Raw genomic sequence first — 21,979 nt, forward strand, 5'->3', positions numbered from 1 at the left:
TATTTGCTTGGTAGTAGGTTTTCGATTTTTTTTCGACATTTGATATGTCATGTATGTTCTCAACTATTTGAAAATATAGTATAACCAAACAATTATCACTGATCTGTTTGGATTTAAACTTCTGTTTTCAGATGGATGAAAGATAAGTTCATTTGACAGAACATGTTATGTCAAAAACATTCGTTGTGAAATATACCATGTTATGTTAGCAACAACTATATTTACATAATAAGAGCATATCGGTGTGAAATACCATGTTATGTTAGCAACCACTATATTTACATAATAAGAGCATATCGTTGTGAAATACCATGTTATGTTAGCAACAACTGTATTTACATAATAAGAGCATATCGTTGTGAAATACCATGTTATGTTAGCAACAACTAAATTTACATAATAAGAGCATATCGTTGTGAAATACCATGTTATGTTAGCAACAAATATATTTACATTATAAGAGCATATCGTTGTGAAATACCATGTTATGTTATCAACAACTATATTTACATAATAAGAGCATTTCGTTGTGAAATTCCATGTTATGTTATCAACAACTATATTTTCATAATAAGAGCATATCGTTGTGAAATACCATGTTATGTTAGCAACAATTATATTAACATAATAAGAGCATATTGTTGTGAAATACCATGTTATGTTAGCAACAATTATATTTACATAATAAGAGTATATTCTTGTGAAATACCATGTAAATTTAGCAACAATTATATTTACACAATAAGAGCATATCGTTGTGAAATACCATGTTATGTTAGCAACAACTATATTGACATAATAAGAGCATATCGTTGTGAAATACCACTTTATGTTAGCAACAACTATATTTACATAATAAGAGCGTATCGTTGTGAAATACCATGTTATGTAAGCAACAACTATATTTGCATAATAAGAGCATATCGTTGTGAAATACCACGTTATGTTAGCAACAACTATATTTACATAATAAGAGCATATCGTTGCATTTTTGTTCAAAACTATATTTATGAAGAGGCATTTTTTTTTACAAATGTACAAATAAAATTCGCTGTTTGATAAACACAATATACAACAAGCTTATTTAAAAAATTCAGAAACACCTTAAGGACAAGATTCGGTCACTGAATTAATTATTTCATATGTGCATACTTTAATATTCATTAGACATAAAATGTAGACCTAAATTGACTATTAAGGTAACATTGAACAGCTTTAAGAGATTAACATACACAATTATGACTGAAAAGAAATTGATAATAACCTAATTGCAGCTATGTAGGTTATTCAAAATTCATCAAAATAGTACATCTAATATATTGTATCAAGTTATGACATTTCCTTAAGGTTGCACTTTGTAAATACAGCTGTTTCACAAACAACGCCTATTTTGGGATATCTACTAGTGATATATGTTTTGTTTACCTACTGGTTGCTAGATATGATACTATGTTGCATCTCAATGAGACACATCTTAGGAATTTTACCAGTATGAATTCACATGGATAGCGGCCAAATTAAATTCTGTGAAGGACCAAATGTTAAGTGAGAGAAAATACATTTTTTCAGTATACATGTAGGTTTAAATTCTTGGAAGTTTGAGGCCTAAAAATGTTGAAAATATGCCACACAGCCATATGTTTTGACTTTTGAGAAAACAGTAGTGCATATGAACTTTCCAATTACTGGTTCCTAATAATTGTATAAAGATGCATTTAAATTGTTTTATATGAATATAAAATATATCATGACTGCTTCAAAGTTATCATATCTGTTATGGAACAAACACTCGTAGGGGGATTTGTGTTTACAGGAATGAATACTCGTAAAAGGGGTACATATTTTATCTTTTTCCTTGCCAAGCATGACACTTTCAAATGACATATTTATAATATAAAAGATTGTAATCATTAATATATTGTGATTCATTCACTTTGATGGTTTAAGTGACCAAATCATTGAACATTGGATTGACAATACCTCCTTCTATTCATTGTTTACATGTGTTTGTCCTAGCTGTCTTAACCTTCTCGTGTAAAGGTTTTTTTTGAAAGAAATTACATTTATTTAAAACATGAATGAAGGGTTGTTATATCTGTGCTAGTAACTTCTGTCTTTTCTATTTGCTCTGCTAGATCTACATAAATTGAGTCTTTCTTTAGGGCTTTGAGAAATTCATTATATCCCTGTTCATTTTTACGCAACAGCATGTCCATTAAATTCCTGTTCCTTTCCTGTGGGGTTTTACCAGATTCTATCTTCTTCCCATCATCAACTGACAATACCTCTCTTGATATTAGATGATCTACTATGTTCTCGTGTTGTATATTAGTGATGACCATGAGGTAGTTCTTTTGTAGACGAACTTTATATAATGGAAAATTCCATAGGCCTACAAAATACAAAAAGATTTTTTTCTTAAAATAGTGATATTGACCTTTTTATGACTAAAGACGAGGTTAAATCAAGAAAAGCGATTTGAATCACATGAGATTTATTACGTGTTTACATTTTTTTACATCACTTGGTCGATACCTCTGCTGATGGATTATAATTGCCCTAGAGTTTTATTAGCTCAGTATTCAGTAATTTGCTACTCGCATGATTTAAAGCAAACCCTTCTTAAATTTACCGTTTATACATTTTTAAATTATGCAGAAACTAAGGTTTCAACTAATTCGGGCAAAGTTGGCATTAGATGGATTTGACCATTTTTTAGTACTTTTCATGTGTGTAGCCCTTCTGCTGTTTTTGTTTTATTCACCCTTTTCTTAAATCTAATGTCTCATGTATAAGATGAATGCCCACATAGACTGTAGTATTGAGGGATCTTACATTTCTTCAAACAAATTGAGATGTATGCTCTGAGTTTATCAAACACATATGATAAGCGTTTGACATTTTAAAAAGAGCTGGTAAACATACATATTCACAATTGATAGTTAATTGCCAATTTGTTTGTTATTCTATTTTCTCTCACTTTGATTTTTTTTCATAGTTGACCAAAACTAATGCCTTTGCAATATATATGTTCACTATTCTTTTCTACAGTTGGATCTAAGATGCGAAATTCATCTGAGGTCATATTTGCCTGATTCGTAACAGGTACTAAATGAACTGTGACTTCATTATAACTGTAGAAAAGAATCTTGATCTCAATGTCTGAGATCATAATTACTTCACACAAACTGAAATTCGTCCTGAAAAACTCATCATATATACCAGTGACCTACTTTGGTATGCCAGAAAAGTAGTTTATTTATGATAAAACAAATACGACGCAACTGATGTGGAAGATAGTCTTTAGAATCAAGTACATTATATCTATTTTGAATAAATATATAAAGAGATTTAAAATTATTTTCAGTAAAAATCCTTCTTTGTTTGTGTTTATAATAAACCCTTCAGACATACCTTTAGTTTCAGCAGATGTTGGTGTTGGACTTGGACTGAAATCACATTTCAAATCATTAGCGATATCTTCGTATCCATAAATACGTAATCCACCAACAAACACACTGTAAGCTGGTTCTCTCCTTTTAATTACAATATCCAGCAATGCTTTGTTCTGATCGTCTTGTCGAGGATAATGTTCAATATAACGTCTGTCGTCTACTGATATCACCAGATGTGTCATCATATGGTCTAAAATTTGGCTGGTTTGTATGTCCTGTATGATTCCGTCTGCATTATCTCTAATTTTATCTGTAATTGTGGTAATACAAAATTTCGTTAAGCATGTAAGTTGACTTAAAATATCAAAATGATTATATTTTGTATTCAGTTTGCATACTGCATGTACTGAATTTTTTGCAAAATATGTATTATCAAGCAAACGAAAAGTCTGAACTTTATTTAAAGTTTTGAAATTGTACGCATACAAAATATTAATTATAAAAGTTGAGCACAACTCAAACTCTCAAGACAATATCTATTTCTTCAACCTTCAACTTTAGTGCACAGATATGATATTCCTGTATAAAAAGCAAACTCCTGAAAATGTATATAGATATATAAAGTGATATTCACAGTAAAGTAGATATGTTATGTCAAGTTTTCCTAAAGTGTTTATGCCGTAATCAAACTAAATTATATGATGTGTATTGATTGATATTTTGTCTCGGGTACATTTTTCTTTAATAATTTAATGTTTTTTTAACTAGCTTATCAGTACTTTATGCTTATGTGTTTCTGTTAATTATGTGTGTTAATTATGTGTTTGCTTTGTGTCATAAACAGTGCTGTTCAATAGTCATAAATCGATTAAGCGAAAACAAATCCAGGTCACAAACCAAAACCGAGGGAAACACATCAACTATATGAGGGAAACAATTGAACAACAAAAACACTGAAATGCTAAAAAAACAAATGCCTGCATACATAGAAACGGACTATTTGGTAGCAATCTGATGAGTTAAGCACAAACTGCCTTTTTTATTTGGTTTTTATATGTTTCTTTTACACAACTGTCACAGGTTAAAGAAAGGTTAGTTTTCAAGATTGGCTCTAAAAATAGAACTTAAAATATCCAAATATTTTCTGACACATATATGCATTGAATTGACATGAACCAACACTAAACAAAGGAAACGCAGGTCATAACAAATGAAAGAAAAATTGGAGTGCATTACTTCACAAAGTAGTATACCAATACTACTATAACTTTTCAAAGAAATTAAATTAATAACAAATAACCTTAACAATTAGAAGCAAAGACATACAAATAATTTTAAAAAGATTCCTAGATGATTCCAGCTGCCACCTGTAAACTAAATTGTCTGAGAAGCTACTGAGTTGACTGCAAGTGAATTGTTTTAACATAACTGAATGAATCGCAGTGGATATGGCAGACAATTGAATGGGAGACTGAACATGACGGAATAATCAAATTTCAGATTAAGATTCATTTACGAATGCTACCTATTCCGTAAATTAAAAGCTACTGAAAAGCTTCCATGCCTCTTTTCTGTCACAGCATATTATTACCTGTAACAATTTCCACAGCTCTTAATGTTTTTGCATCTATGTTCTTCACAACCTCCTCTAAACAACGTACACCTTTTCTTATATTAACCAAAGCTTGTTTAATAACCCGTATTGTAGGTTTTACTGATCTGTCTTTTCTCCAAGTAAATAACACTTCCTTATTTTGGGCTGTCAAATCGGGACTACATTTGTCGATGTTTTCTAAATCCGCTATGGATAATCCGAGTTCTGTTCCAAGTTGAAAAACCATTTTTCCAATCTGTGGTGCTAGCTTGTCTAAAATTTCATCTGTAGGGATACAATCTAATATATCGTCTGGAATTCCTATAAGAGAATTCAGATTTAAATAATACATGTAAGTGAATAATTTTACATGGACTCATGGACATTAGTCTAAAAGGAACTTTTTAAACACCTTGTTCTTGCTTTATTAAAACAACAATATTTCCAGAACTTCGATCAACTTTTAGTGTCAATGGTATTTACTGACTCGATTCTGAACATATTTTCTAGGACTGGTTTTAGCTGACATGAGCAACACGATGGGTGCCTTTTGTGGAGCAAGTTCTGCGTACCCTTCTGGCGCACCTTAGATCACACCGACTGGTTAGTGGGGTTCGTGTTGCTGAGTCTTTAGTTTTCTGTGTTTTGTTTTGTATACTATTGTGTTTCTGTTTGTCCTTGTCTTTTTTAGCCGTGGTATTGTCAGTTTATTTTAAATAATGACTTTGTATGTCCCTCTGGTACAAATGTATCTGTAGCCCCTCATTTTGAAAGGTCTGTTTGTAAAATGCTAATCACAGAATACACAATTATTATCAGCTCAGTTAACTTTTTAGCTGGCATGATTCAAATCAAACGTTTTATCTATTTCAAGTATTTGTTGATATGTTAGGAAATTATTACAGAAATAAAGTTCCCTCAGGCAAAATGGACCTTTCAAGGATTTTTCTTGGTCCTTTTTAGTCATACTGCTTCCCTTGTAAACAGCCTCTGAAAATTTACTTTCTTCACAAACAGACTCACAAGTGGACACTACCATGTGTTATCTCAGTGAATGACAAGAAAGCAAAGGGGCATACATGATCACTAGCCAAGTCATTGGTCTAGTAAGAGTAAAAAATAATGACAAAGTGATTATAAGAAAAAACTGTCCATAAATTGACAAAAACATCACTTTCAATATTAGATCCTGTTTGTATTTTTTTCTAAACACAACAAATAACAATTCATGTTTATGCTTCTGTCAACTTAATTTCTATGAGAATACGTGCATTACTTGACAACATATGCAGTTTTATGATTTTAAACTGAATGTAAGACATTAGTTAATAAGAAGAATGAATAGACAGACACAGCACTATAGCCAAGCCCACACTACGTTTGACCATGGGTTAATAAAGTCACTGTTAAGCATGATTTCTGTTGACAGTACAGTAAAACAAAAATACTAGATTTCGTTTAAAGTATATGAATATCTTAAGATACAGTTTACTCACTAGATTTCACTTGTTTTCTTCTCCTGACCTGAAAATGAAGTCGTATAAAACTGTATAAGCATTTATGATGAGATCTGCAAACTTAGGAGAAGTTAAAAAAATAAAATTCTTACTATTTATATTGTAACTATTTAATATTATTCTTCCGGTGTATCTTAAATGATTGCCGCAATTCAATTCACGAATACGTATCATCAGCATTGTTTTATCATACAGATGTAAAAACATGTGTATAATATCGCCATTGTTTTAGGACCATTTTCGAATAATATGGAGGTATTTGTTGTATTTTGTTATGTTTACATAATTTGATAAATAGTGTCAAGTATGACTGTTTATTTAAAAAAAAGTTATCCAATAATTAAGAAAACAAATAGCACATGTTCATATCTTATATATCTGGGTCATTTCTCCTGCTATGTCGGCAAGGCTTGGGAAATAAACCCGATGCATATTTAATGAAATATTATTAACAGTTATGTAACAAGATATCAATTATTGACACTTCTGTATTTATGTAAGCATTCCAGCGATCTAATTGTGAAATTTAAGTACATATCTTTGATGTAAGCGGCTCTTAAACTTCGATTTGATGTTTTCAAAATCGTAGCTAATTTACTTTGAAGTGACCATTATTGAAAGGGAGATCTGCAAATGCAAAAAACACTTTATCTCTATATAGCTTACCATGCATAATGTGTGTGTTGTTAATTTCATTTCTTGCAAACTTTTATCTAGATCTCCAAAACATATTGAATAATTCTCTTTCAAGTGAATAAGTGTCAAAAACTTGACCATCTGTGTATTTCCTGTGTAATTCTTGACAATATCTCTCCAATCTATCTCTTCCATTCCAAGACGAAGTGCTAATTCATGTATCAAGTCTTCCTCACAAGTACCAGAAAGACGAAGCAACTCGGGGTTACTTGGAATTTGATCTAAAGAATATTCACTCAAACCTACAAGTTGTATAAAACGTAAACATTGTAAAAAGATAGTAATAATTATGTAAATGTGATGATACATTACTAGAACACTATTAGTCAATATTGGCAACAAATATGAATAAACATCCTAACAATATTGGTAAGCAAGCCAACCAACTTTGGACCAACATGGAGTAGTGAAATCATGACAAAAACAGTAAAGGTTCATATGCTAGTCAACTCTTATATATATCATGCATATAAACTCATCCTAGATACCAGGATTATTTTGGGATTTACGCCAGACGTGCGTTTCGTCTTCAAAATATTGACTTGCTGTCTCATCAGTAACGCTTGAATAATTGGTGATATTTTTTTGTGTTAATGGAACACAAAGATAGCCGATACACATTTCAATTCCACAAATGTTTAGAACTGGATTATTGTGAATCTTACTAAGGTTTTGTATTTATGTTATCAGCTCACAATATAACTTAAAGTCATAAGAAACCTCAAATAAAAAAAAATAATGTTTTTTTTATAACTCAATGGATAGTTTTCATTATAAAACTTATGTACATATACTTTTTTCTGAAGAAAATTCTTTAATTTATTCATATTTAGAAGAAGTTTACTTTATTTTAATTGCTTCCTTGCAGGAAGAAATTCCCCGACATATTTTCCGTATGCAGTGTGACCCATCTCGTAAAAATCCCGTGATCACAATACGCATGGATGTCCTTAAAATAGACTAGTATCTGAATTTACATGTTAAACACGTGCTCAATTTCCATGCTTTTTTTGTTGATTTTTTGTCGATTGTTGACAAACAGGTGACAATCGTTAACCTTCGGCTTCAAAACACAAACTTTAATTGCCTGCCATATTTTGACAACAACACTGACCGATTGAAAAAAAAATTGACGAGTATACGAAATTTACACGTATAAAACAATTAAAAAAATCGTGCACAGAAGACTAACCTTATGATGTTTGTATGCATTGGTTCAAGAATTGGAAGAACATTATTTTTCACCGGTCACTCGTTTCTTATGACTTTAAATGGAAATGAAATATACTCCTAAGTTACATAATTTACCCGCGAAGGAATTATGATATTTTTGAGATCTTTTAACAGAAAAGAAATAGTCAATACATTTACCTGGACAACTAGGATCACACTGCATTTGTTCCTATAAGGAAAGAAAAACCTTTTTATTATTCTACAATTATTTGTAGCTAACGTAATCCGGCTAACATACCAAGAAACAAAAACATAGAATCTACTTCTAAGTTATATGTTAGTATAATGTTAAACTAGTGTTGATTACCAAACTATGCTGAACAAGTTTAATCAAGCAACAATTTGTATGTGCCTGTCCCAAGTCAGGAGCCTGTATTTTCGTTATTGTAATTTGTTGGTGAACATCCTACTAGTTTTTCGTTTTACACATGAATCACTTCGTTAGTTTTCACTTTGGAATTGTTTTACATCTGTCATTTCAGGGCCTTTTATGGTTGAAAATATGGTATGTTTTTTTTCTAATTAGTGAAAGCCATACCATGACCTAGCATTGCGAGTTTGTCAATTGGTCTCTGGTGGAGAGCTTTCTCATTGGCAATCATACAACATCGTCTTGTTTTCATATTAATCATAATATTTGGAATTACAAAGTTACACCAATGAGGCTACCACAAATACCTTTATCTGACTTTTTTGGAGGGATTGTATGGTTTGTTGTGCGACCTTTTAATACACTGATCGTGTTGTCCTACCTATTATGACATTTTGAGTAAGTGTAAATTTGCATGGTGGTTGAAGCAGGCATAAGAAAAGAACATCATCATGTATAGCAACTGGTCTCTTTTTGTAGTTCGAAAGATTCTCTCAGTTTTGTGTTTTTTACTTCAGTTTGTAAGTTGTAAATGAATTTTCGAGATTTAAACATCATTCTGCTAAAAAAAATGTCTGCGCCTAATGTATACTATTCATTACACTGTGTCTGTGAATTGCAGCACATTGATTAGGGGTTTTATCAAATAATTGCTACACTGGCATTGCTGTTAATTATACTCCAAAAAGTTACGAAAAATATTAGATGGAAGGCTAGAGTTGAAAAAAAAATGATTGTTATCATACTGATGAATAAAATTGTCCTTGTATTTTTTTTTCTTTTATGTTTCAGCTTTAAATTTTGCGATTTGATAGGGGACTTTCCATTCCAAATTTTCCTTAGAGTTCCGTATTTTTGTATTTGTTTTTTTTTATTTATTTCTTTACAAAGAAACAAACCAACTATATCATGTCCATAAATATCTGTCTTTTATGCATCATAAGAAAATATTCAATATGAAAATAATTAAAGTAAAGTACATACCAGTTTCTGATTCCAAACTCTCCAGTTGTGTTTAATGTTTTCACCATGTTCGCAAAGAAATTCCTCTGTATCTACAACCATATATTCTTCTGGAGTAAAACAGTTTAATTTTGAGCAGGAATACTCAGTGTGGAATGGTAACTTGTTGTTGGCTTTACAATGGATAGTTGACTGATAAAATTCAGATATTCTCTCCAAAGTGACAAACAAACAATCCCGGACACTGGTGGCTATATCAGGTATTATCAGGCCCTTGGAGCGCTTGTGGACAAGGTGCAGTAAGATCTTATTTCCTTCTACACAGACAACAATATCATGCTCTTTATCAAATGATAACCCAACAAACCCAGAAAACAGAAGTTTCCGTCCTTGGTACTCTTTTAATGTCCACATACTCAGACATGCACATATTAGACGGTTTGGTAAGTCTGGAGGTATGATGGTTCCTTTAAAAATAAAGGCCAAACTTAGTGTCCTCTCTGATGTACATTCTTGTTTCAAGAAATCTGTATCATTTCTTTGAGTAAGCATACAGGGTACAAAGAAGTTTTCTATTGGTAGACGACTTCCTGTTTTTGTATCATATCTCCGTTGTTCGGATACGATATCTAGATGTATTAGCATATCAAATATGTACTCTTTAAATGGTAAAATCTGACGGAATTCTTCTTGTTCCCAAATCTGGTAGAGGTCTACTTTTTGTATCATTCCATTTTCAGACATCTTTTGAAAGGTTTTCCTTGTTTTATTTTCTTTGGGCCAAAATGCAACATCTATAAATATGAAATAAAGAAGATGTTATCAGACTTAATATATAGTTTATATTATGAGGTAATACCGGTCTATAAAAGCTAAATGATCAAACAATTGGTATCGCTCACTTAGATCATCACTGGAAAAAAACAAATTATTCTAATATTTAAATTGAATGTCTTTTATGTCAGGATTTGATGATCAAAGTTGAATTATTTACCATTTGCAAGAAAATAATCTGAAACAAGGCTTGCATGTGCTGTGGGGAAACTGCAAGTTTTCAAATGTTTGCATGGTTTCTACATGTTTTATTAGTTTTGAGGTAAGTTCCCAAGCTGTGATCCTTTTCGGTGGGTAATTTATTAATTTTGAGGTAAGTTCCCAAGCTGTGATCGTATATATAAAGAAGACAACTATGTTAAACACACTGAATGTGTTTTTTTTCCTTGACAAATTCATGAAATATGATATTTATAAATTAGAAAAAAGACAGACAAAATATACCAGAGGGATATTTAAACTCATAAACTGAAAATGCCATGGCTAAAAAAGAAAAAGACAAATATGATATTATAAAATAGGGGCGAAATATAACAGAGGGACATTCATACTCATAAACTGACGTTGCCATAGATACGACATAATCCGTTATCATCTGTGAAACGAATATTTAATTAGACTATTTACCGGATTTGTAATCACATATAAAAAGCAACACGACGGGTGCCACATGTGGAGCAGGATCTGCTTACCCTTCTGGAGCACCTGAGATCACCCCTAGTTTTTGGTGGGGTTCGTGTTGTTTATTCTTTAGTTTTCTATGTTGTGTCATGTGTACTATTGTTTTTCTGTTTGTCTTTTTCATTTTTAGCCATGGCGTTGTCAGTTTGTTTTAGATTTATGAGTTTGACTGTCCCTTTGGTATCTTTCGTCCCTCTTTCATAACAGTCAACCAACTCGTGATGGTGTCCTTAAAAATTACTTTCAACTTCACCGTTTGGAACTATTGGTTTAATTTAGCAGGAATTTCTGCTCTATTGGTGAGGTCTCACATTTCTGGATGAAATTTGTTCCCTTATATAAATAGAAATTTTAAAGTGACACAGATACAAAATGATGGGAGAACTAAGTATTAATAGTTGATATTTCATGATTAGGAAGAATAAATGTCTGCAGACTTTCAGACAATTGATTAATCCAGGATATCTTCCATTAAAATACAAGTTTCATTTAAATCTGTGTATAAAACTTGTTGTATCTTTTGACAAATATTTTAAAAATGGGAACCAATGAATAATTTTTAACACTAGGCATCAATATGGGCACTTATACCATTTTGCAATTGTGTTTCATTTGTGGTCAAAATGCATTGATCCTGCAACAAAATTGAAAATACAAACATGGAATGCGCTTAAGAGACAACTACCTGACCAAAATGCAGAAAGCAGTCAAAGGCCACCAACACATCGAAAAAATCTCGTAACCCTAGGGGTGCATCAGCTGGTCCCTTAACAATGATGTATGTTAGTTTAGTGAAACTGAATGTCACACTAAGCATGTCTACATTCACCTTCTATAAAAAAGCCTAGTATAAGAGTTTCAGTTTAAATATATAAAAACTACACATTGTTTTCTTAAAACATAATTGTGTTGGAAATCAACTCATAACCAGATAGAACTACTTCCATTCTCAAAGTTTTTTAGCATTGTTCAAATATATCTTATATTTTGAAACCATGTAGTTCTATAGTCATACCGATACCTTAATACTAAATAAATATCAGTTTCAGTTTAAATTGAAAAAAAAATATATTATATTTAAGTTTCATAAAATTTTGATGAAGTAAACTTAAGAAAGAGAACAGAAACGAAAAATTCTGCATGCTTCCATTTCTAAGAAGTATAACTCTAGAATGGTAAAAGGGAAGGCACCAAAATTCAAACTTGATTTTTGTTTAGTGGTAATAAGCATTTTGTATAGAATTCATAAAGTTTGGTTGAGGCAGGGACTTTCTATACTAACGGGACTAGTCACTTATAACGATATCTATACACATTATCAGACTGATCTCGGCTGTAGCTGATGTCACTTGACTTTATAGCAAATCATTTCACATTTACGAAGTATTTTACATGACTACAAATAAACTATATATTCAAGTTTAACAAAAAATCGTTTTTATGAAATTTTATACATTTTGTCATTGCAAACTGCTTTTCATGTTTTTCAAAAGATTTCTCGTCTTTTAAATATTGATCTTTAAACTTTGAGGAATTTGTTCCTTGAATTTTCAGTGGCTGCCATCTTGTGTGATATGGTAACCATTTTACACAACTGGGGTGTGCTTCAAAACGATACGTCTCAGTTAAATAATTCATCATTCTTTCAAAATCTTATATTTTTTGTCATCTTAAATCACTATTAATCAGATTTTATATATACAACTAATAATAATTATACAATTACAATGTACTGTGAAGTACGCAAATATATACTAGCATTGTATATCAGAACTAAGTTTATTGTTGGGTGATAGCTTTAATCAGGCGGCTGAGTAATCAGTTAAAATCAATAAAGACGAGTCCCGTTAGTATAGAAAGTCCCTGGTTGAGGCAAACTTAAGTAAGAAAATGGGAAAAAAAATCAGCAATTTTCCCATTTATAAATTAAAGAGACATAACTCAAGTATAATAAAAGTGACGCCACACAATTCAAATCTGATCTAAGTATCTAAGTAAACTCCTCGGTTGCCTGCTGCCGTACATCACCAATTAAAAAACAACATTTTCATTCAGAAATCTGTTAAAAAATTGCATGCATTTCACAATTTTTAACAATGTGGATAAAAAAAAGATTAATCATTTTACTAATCATATTACATAAAAGTTCTCACATACCAACATAAATATTAGTATAAGATATTATCAAACAGTCTGTCACGCTCTAATGAAAGGTAGGTAAACTCTTTTTGGATATTGGAACATTTTTACATGCAATATATATATTCTCTACACAATGAAAATACACACACCTGTGATAAAAGATCTCATAACTTCCACCATAAGAAGAGGGTTGATCATTACATTATCTCTCAGCTGGGGGGTATCGAAATAAACAATCTTCCCCAGGGAATGATGAAAATGTAGGAAATCAGTCAACTGCTCAGGGGACAGGACAGACACCTCGCTGATAGCATTTAATTCTTTAACTTCAGCCAATGACATTATTTGTTTTCCTTCTGCCACTAGTTCCGCGATCTCTAGCTCTAGTGGAACACAAGCATTGGGCATTCTTTCACCCCAGCATGGGTGGTCGAATGTAAGTTTTGTTATTGTCTTCTTCAGAACTTCTATTTCTGGGTCGGCTTGATCTTTGGCATTGACAAATATTAGAGGTCTAAGGACCAGATGATGTTTTCCCTCGTGGTCTTTAAACAACTCCTCAATTCCTCTGTAAAGCTCTTCACGTCTGGTCTCAATATTCTCCTGTTAAACATAAAAAGTTGACAGATTAATACACTGTAAAGATACTGTATCGCTCACCTGGTGATGTAAATGCATCTTCAATGGTGGAATAACAACAACAACAACAATACTTTATTTTAAGAGAGTTCTTTGTCTAATACGTTCTCCTATTTATTTGTATTGTAGTCCTGTAATATTATGTTGTCATTTCAATGTTATATTTAACATTGCCATTAAAGTGCGAGGTTTGGCATGCCACAAAACCAGGTTCAACCCACCATTTTTTCCTTTAAAAATGTCCTGTACCAAGTCAGGAATATGGCCATTGTTATATTATAGTTCACTTCTGTGTGTGTTACAATTTAACGTTGCGTCGTTTGTTTTCTCTTATTTTTGAGTGTAAATTGACATTGCGATAAGACGTGTAACGGTACTTGTCTATCCCAAATTCTTGTATTTGGTTTTGATGTTATATTTGTTATTCTCGTGGGATTTTGTCTGATGCTTGGTCCGTTTCTGTTTGTGTTACATTGTAGTGTGGTGTCGTTATTCTCCTCTTATTTTTATGTGTTTCCCTCAGTTTTAGTTTGTTACCCCGATTTTGTTTTTGTCCATGGATTTATGAGTTTGAAAAGCGGTATACTACTGTTGCCTTAATTACACAATTAGCTAATCTTCCCTGAGGTCCTCATCATGAAAAATCGAACAAAATGCAAACATATACATTGCATACATTAGTATAAAAAGTCAAATATGATAATAATGTTCAATACAACTTGATAAAATGTGATGAAAAAAAAAATAAAATGTGATGAAAAAAAAAACATGATGACATAATCAGTTTTTAATATTATTTATACAGCTAGGTTGATTTCAATAAATGATCTGTTATAAATGTTGTATTTGAAAGAATTAACATTTGTAATATTTCTTCACGGTATTGGCAAAGTATTCCACATGAACGGTCTATAATACACAACATTTTTTTTTAACAATTCTGTTTTTGGTTTAGGGAGTATGATGTTTCCTTGAACAGCATTTCTCAAGGGGTATGTATTTCTGTCTGAAACATAATGATACTTGTCAGTTAGATATGATGGGGCATCATTTTTAATGCACTTAAATGTCATCACAAACTTGTGATATTTTATTCTCTGTTCAACTGTCAACCAGTTTAAGTGTTTGAATAAGGGCGAAGAAGGAGCGAAAGGGTCGGTTTCTAGTACTAATCTAGCTGCTCTCTTTTGTAATTTTAATATCCTTTTTAAATCCTCACTGCTAAAACTACTCCACACTAAACAACAATAATCAATTGGTGGCAAGATAAAACCATTATAGAATATTTTTTCTGTATTTTAGATTTAGAAATGTTTTAATCTTTAATAGAAGATATAGTCTAGAGGATATTTTTGAGCAGATCACATCAATTTGGTTTGTCCATGTGAGGGAAGGGTCAATTTTAATGCATAAAAGACTTTCGCATGTGGAAGATTGTATCACTTGATTGTTAATAGTTAAACAACTCTCATTGTAATGTGGCTTTGCTCTTTGCTTTGTTCCAATAATCATATATTTTGTTTTATTTTTATTGATGAACATATTGTCATCATTGCACCATTCCTCAACACCATGTAAATCTTTTTGTACCTTTGAGTGTAGAGTTTGATAACAATTACCAGACAGATGTAAAGTTGAATCATCGGCATATAACAGTGAAACAATTTTTCATATAAAAATGAAGGTCGTTTATGTATAATATAAACAGAAGGGGGCCTAATATGGAGCCTTGGGGGACACCATACTTGATATAAAAAAAATTCAGAATGAGCATTACCAATTTGTACTTCTTGAGTTCTTTCATTCAAATATGATTTTAAAAAAGAAACAGCAGTATTATTAAATCCATAAATTTCAATTTTTTTACAGAGAATATCATGATCTACTAGTACTACATCAAAAGCTTTCTTAAAATCCAACAGGACTGCTAAGTTGATATCACCATCATTCATAACGCGTTCTACAATTAGATTTATCTCAAATTTTCAAGTGAAATACATCTTCTCTCAAAGGTCAATTTTACACTTTTAACCTAGATCTTATACTTTCAAAGATAACAGACAGAAACTGTTATCAGTTGTTAAATCTTACATTCCAAGGGAAATAAAATGAAAAGGGTATTTTGAAAGAAAAACTTGCTATTGATATTTTTGTTTTGTAATTCATTTTACCTACCTAGTAAAGAAACACAAGTAAACAAAATAAGACACAATTAATATGTTGGCAATAAATCTAAAACAGGTCAAGAGGGTATTTGCAAGAACATAAAGATATTGTTTAATTTCCATTTTTTGTTGATAAAAATTGTACTTATTTTAAAACAAATCATGAATCGTCCGTCCTCATGCATTCCCTGTCACAATCTTTTATTTCACAAACTCATCAACATTTGTATTACGTTTTGGAATTTCAAATATTTTGGCCTCTAACATCACTGAAGAGACATTTATTGTTAAGATGTGCATCTGGTGCAGTACCACTAAATTCTAAACTTTCATATTGTCAACATATTTGTTGAAATAAAACTGACTTAAAAAGAAAATACAAACTTTAACATTTAAACTGAGCAACTGTTTAAACTCAATAGACCATGACCGAGAGTGACACGGTAAAGAATCTCCATGACAATGAGATATATCAAATTGAATATTAATACAAGTGCTAACCAATATCATTTTCTTATCTATAAGCGTTTCTTCATATATTCTACTCTAGTTATAGGCCCTGTAATCTGATCTTAATATTCTATTACCCACAAATCAATTAGGATCTTGTTCTTTCAAAGGGTAGCTTTATACGAAGTTTGGTCAAGTTAAGACATATGGGCATATTATCACTATGTAAGCAGTTTTTACACATTATTTTTTTTTTTTAATTTTATTATTCAAGTGTTTCAAATGGCAATGACTTACTACTATATTTCTAACATAAGATCACTCACCATTGGTACTTTGTCCTTGTGAGTGGCAACAAACAAGATTTTTGGAATGCCTGCATATACAACCTTACAATAGGTCAGGATGGAATTGACCCAATATTGCAAGAATACTACAAAATAAAATCAGAATCTGTCATAAAAAAGTATAAACTAGAGGTTCTAAAGAGCCTGTGTCTCTCACCTTGGTCTACGTGAATATTAAACAAAGGAAGCAGATGGAATACAAATTCATGACCAAATTTAAATATAGTCGAACTATTGCTTATAGTATCTAACAAACAAACTTAACCATGAAAACTAAACATTGATAAATGATCCATGACAATAAGGTCAAGGTCAGATGATACATGGCAGGGATGATTCCAGTTGTTTTCAAATGGGTCCCTTGACCATCAAAATTGGGAATTTTCATCAAATTGGGAATTTTCTTAAAATTGGGATTTTTTTTTCCGCATGAAATCTATGATGAAATAATATCATTTTCCTGTAAAAACGGAAATTGTATCAAGTTTCACCTGTTTCATAGTGTGTGGATATCCTTTTTCATCATAAATGATCTGTCGTGTATTTTCAAAAATGCACAGACAGTCGGTTTTTTTTATTTGAGAACCAGGCAGAACCTTTACGCAATCGGCGCCTATTGAATTTTGATAATTTATAAGCTTTTCTCCCTGTCGTGGTCTGCTTTAATATGTGACCCATTTTGACAAAAAGCATCTATTATCTATATGCTTTTACGAAATCAAATACTCCCATAGCATGTTCTTCAATTTAATTGAAGAAAATGCTATGGGTGTATTTGATCTAGTAAAAGCATATTTCATTTAAAGGTCTGCTTTTACGAGAACAAAGGTATTGAGAAACGTCTCAGAAAAACACATAATAACAAAATGATAACATATCTTATCTTAACAATCTTTCGTTTACATCATTCTTATTCGGATCTTAAAACACTTTGAAGACAAATGGGAAAAATTGTAATTGCCTTGATCGGTGCAGGAAACATTTCCGGAAAAATCAATTTTAAAATAATTTTTTTCTGAATTGGGAATTTATTTTCACACATTTTTTTGGGGCCGCTGAAGGAATTGAGGGCCGCTAAGGGGCCCTAAACTATATAGTGGAATCATCCCTGCATGGAGACTGACATGTACATCATAAAATATTACCAGACACCAAATATAGTTGACCTATTACATAAAGTATTAGAAAAATTTGTGAGGGTTCCGAGGAACCCAGTGTCTAGCCTACTTTTGCTGTTAATCGCAGACTCAACAAAATGAGGAAAAACATCAATAAAAATTTCCCTCTCGATACTGTCTTTTGATTGAAAGAAGATTCCAAGTTTGGTAAAACAATCCAGGATAGTTTATGAATCTAATAAATGTTGTATAAACTTTAACTGCAGACTGTATGTAATGTTAACTAGAAGAAAAACTAAGTCTATTGATAAGTAAAATACGGAAAAAGTGAATTTTTTTTTACAAAATTTACTTCTGAATAATATCTTATGATCAGAAACAAGCTTCTGTCTAAGTTTGGTAGAAATCGAGGATAATTTAAGAACATTATAAAAAAAATTATAAAAATTTTGAAAAATTAAACCACAGAGTGAATGTTTTGTTTCTGGCAAAAAAAACTAAGTCCATTTATAAGTCAAATACGGAAAAGTGGAAATTTATTTTTACAAAATTTTCTTCTTGATACTATCTTATGATTATAAACAAGCTTCTGTCCAAGTTTGGTACAAATCAAGGATAGTTTATGAAAGTTATTAACATTTTTAAACTTTAACCACAGAGTGAATGTAATGTTTCCTCGCAGAAAAACTAAGTCCATTTATAAGTAAAATACAGAAAAGTGGAAATTTATTTTTACAAAATATTCTTCTTGATACTATCTTATGATCATAAACAAACTTCTGTCTATGTTTGGTACAAATCAAGGATAGTTTATGAAAGTTATTAAAATTTTTAAAACTTTAACCACAGAGTGAATGTAATGTTTCCTCGCAGAAAAACAAAGTCCATTTATAAATAAAATACGGAAAAAATGGAATTTTATTTTTACAAAATTTACTTCTGGATACCTTCTTATGATCATAAACAACCTTCTGTCCAAGTTTGGTAGAAATTCAGTATAGTTTAAGAAATTTCACAACTTTAACCACAGAGTGAATATGTGTGGACACCGCCGCTGCCGCCGCTGCCGACGCCCACGGGATGTAGGATCGCTTAGTCTCGCTTTTTCGACTTAAGTCGAAGGCTCGACAAAAATACTAAAACTCAATGAAATGAAAATGAGGTTAAGGTCAGATCACACCTACAATACTGTGCAATTGAAGATTTCTTGCTATTGTGCAATACTGTGCAATTGAAGATTTCTTGCTATAGGGCAATACTGTGCAATTGAAAATTTCTTGCTATTGCACAATACTTAATATAATAATTCACATATCCTGTTTGGTGTGTATCTCCTGCCATATCATTATTATTTGCTTTTATATATATATATATCAGATATAAACAAATTAAAATTAAAAAAAATAAAGAAAAAAAAACCAGAACCCCCCCCCCCCCCCAACTTTTTTGAACCCCTTATGATTCATCACCCCAAACTCAATCCCAGCCTTCCCTTTGTGGTATAATACCTTGCAGTACAATTTCAGAGAGATCCATACACTTGAACACAAGTTATTGTCTGGAAACTAGAAAAAAGCTTTTTTGTGTCCTTTTTGGTCCCAAATTCCTAAATATTTAGGGCAACTGCCCCAAAACTGAAACCCAGCATTCCCTTTGTGATATGGAACCTTGTAGTATGATTTCAGAAAGATCCATACACTTACACAACATTTATTGTCCTGAAACTAGAAAAATGCATGTTTTTTTTACCCTTTTTGGCCGCTTATTCCAAAAATTTTGAAGCAATTACCTTCAACATCAATCCCAGCATTTCCTTTGTGATATGGAATCTTGTGGTACAATGTCAGAGAGATCCATACACTAACACACAAGTTATTGTCTGGAAGTTACAAAAATGCTTATTTTTGGCCCCTATTTCCTTAAATGTTGGTACCATAACCCCCAAAATCAAACCCAACCTTCCTTTTGTGGTATTGAACCTTATGGTAATATTTCATCGAGATCCATTTCTTAAACTTAAGTTATTGTGCAAAAACCAATATGTCTTCCGACGATGACAACGACGCCAACTTCATACCAATATATGACCGCAAAAATATAATGTTGTCTGTCAATAAATGCAACACTCTGTTCATGCTTATGATAACATCATCAGCTCCTTTTTTGTAAGAATTTACTCATTCAAAAATCTAAAGCACTTTCCGACGTACAAAAATTCAAACCTGGTATCTTTGATAAATATTATTGTCTTACCTCATATCAATGTTTCAAAATGTGAGACATATTGAGGTTAATATTGTAGTTTGTAACAAGCTCAAAGTGGCAATGTAAACAAGTTACGTAAACATTTAGATTGGCTTAAATATTTAGACAATTTCAATTGTTTTTTTGAATTATCACCTTGCTGTTATAGAAATGTATCATGTTTGCATTATCTGAGTGTAAATAACATGCACATTACCTGCTGGCGTTGGCGTCATGTGCTGCCCTGGAAAACACATCACATCAGGGACCTGTTCATGCAAATCTTTGCTCCCATCAAATACTACAAGAAACAATGCCCGGAACGTCATGAAGGTCTGATGTGTTGTTAGATAAACATATTGTCCACCAAAATCCCAGAAGATAAGACGTCCAACTTTCATCTTATACTTTCCACTTTTGAGGAACTTTTCCATTTTCTTTCTTATTTCTTCTTTTGTCATTCTTGTTCTCATTTTCTTTTCCGTCTGTTTTACTGTGTGGGGCTTGTTTAGAGATTGTGCTGCTGCAGACTGTTCTGGGGGCAAAGAGGAAAGTGTAGCTTTGGCATAACCAGTTGGGCTTGTATCTGGAGCTTTGATGAACTTTTTGGTTAGTTCACTCTCCTCCTCTGCTTCCAGAGAGGTCATTAAAACCTTATGGTACACAACATCAAGGGCATTATAAGAGTCTGAAATTATATTTAATACATCAGGTAAATCAAACCCAAAACAGCTACAGGCTGTCAAAATCAAGCGAAGAATGTAAGAAAAATCAGAATTAAGATAAGAATCATATCTTATCAGGTGTAACATTTACATAATGCTATTAACACATTTTAAAGAGAGTATTTTAACTGATTGATTAATGACATTATTGATTATGGAAAATAAATGTTAATTCATTGCATAATTTTAACATTTAAATTCAATTTCAAAATATAAAACCTTAACATCTTTCTAATAAGATTAGTAAAATGTTGAGATTTTCATACACAAATCAGATTTGATATTGAATTAATATGGTGCGTGAATAGAAGGCACAAAAAATGGCTACAATGTGAAACTATTTAAATCAGTGCTATAACATGTCTGCTGAAAGCGCAGTCCATGCAATAGAGTATATTTTTAATGTGGTCAGATATTCTACTTGTGCTCTTTCTCACCTGAATCAACAAGAATCCACTCTTTTGACTGAATGTCTAGGCCACAGCGACCTTCTACCAGAGAAATCCCATCAGTTGGATGTCGCCCTTCTGGTAGGACATCCCCAGCTAACAGCTTCACAAGAGTCGTTTTCCCAACAGAAAATTGACCGGTTACCATGCATCTCATATCAAATGATTCATAGCTGCCCTTCCCTAATAAACGATTTAACATGGCAGACTGTTGCCCTTTTCCGATGGAATCTAAAAAAAATAAAAAAATTGGAAAGTTTTGATGTGTTCATGTTGAGAAAAAAAATGTATCCATACACAAACTCATAGATAATTTTTCCTCATTTGTTGGTTAATATGTTGATGTCATTTTTCGATATGTCAATGTGTTAAATATGTCAGAATGTCTTTATGTCTTTGTGTTGATGTTTTAGCCTG

The 21,979-nt window shown here is 31.7% G+C and overlaps 2 protein-coding genes across 2 annotated transcripts in view; both read right to left on the minus strand.

Moving 5' to 3' along the window:
- Positions 1 to 1,121: 1,121 nt before the first annotated feature.
- On the minus strand, positions 1,122 to 10,204 carry LOC134719161 (uncharacterized). Its single transcript, XM_063582138.1, has 7 exons — positions 9,790 to 10,204; positions 8,574 to 8,604; positions 7,173 to 7,444; positions 6,486 to 6,513; positions 4,987 to 5,310; positions 3,415 to 3,705; positions 1,122 to 2,392 (listed from the first exon to the last, which is right to left on the minus strand). The coding sequence occupies exons 1-7, from the start codon at positions 10,180 to 10,182 to the stop codon at positions 2,064 to 2,066; spliced, it is 1,668 nt and encodes a 555-aa protein (XP_063438208.1). The 5' UTR covers positions 10,183 to 10,204; the 3' UTR covers positions 1,122 to 2,063.
- LOC134718303 (uncharacterized) overlaps positions 10,200 to 21,979 on the minus strand; it is a 38,742-nt gene continuing 26,962 nt past the window's right edge. The window contains exons 10-15 of the mRNA XM_063580798.1: positions 21,551 to 21,793; positions 20,606 to 21,076; positions 17,006 to 17,112; positions 13,575 to 14,028; positions 10,252 to 10,562; positions 10,200 to 10,217 (exon numbers count right to left, since the gene is read on the minus strand). Of these exons, the coding sequence (XP_063436868.1) occupies positions 10,200 to 10,217; positions 10,252 to 10,562; positions 13,575 to 14,028; positions 17,006 to 17,112; positions 20,606 to 21,076; positions 21,551 to 21,793 (1,604 nt within the window). The remainder of the gene's footprint in view (positions 10,218 to 10,251; positions 10,563 to 13,574; positions 14,029 to 17,005; positions 17,113 to 20,605; positions 21,077 to 21,550; positions 21,794 to 21,979) is intronic.

The sequence above is a fragment of the Mytilus trossulus genome, chromosome 5, assembly GCF_036588685.1.
Source record: "Mytilus trossulus isolate FHL-02 chromosome 5, PNRI_Mtr1.1.1.hap1, whole genome shotgun sequence".
Taxonomy (NCBI): domain Eukaryota; kingdom Metazoa; phylum Mollusca; class Bivalvia; order Mytilida; family Mytilidae; genus Mytilus; species Mytilus trossulus.

Coding starts and splice junctions, on each gene's coding strand:
- LOC134719161 (XM_063582138.1), bottom strand. CDS start 10,182: ATGTGGACATTAAAAGAGTACCAAGGACGGAAACTTCTGTTTTCTGGG. Junction 7,445..8,573: donor GTGTGATCCTAGTTGTCCAG/GTAAATGTATTG, acceptor TACAACTTGTAG/GTTTGAGTGAATATTCTTTA. Junction 6,514..7,172: donor CAACACACACATTATGCATG/GTAAGCTATATA, acceptor CTTCATTTTCAG/GTCAGGAGAAGAAAACAAGT.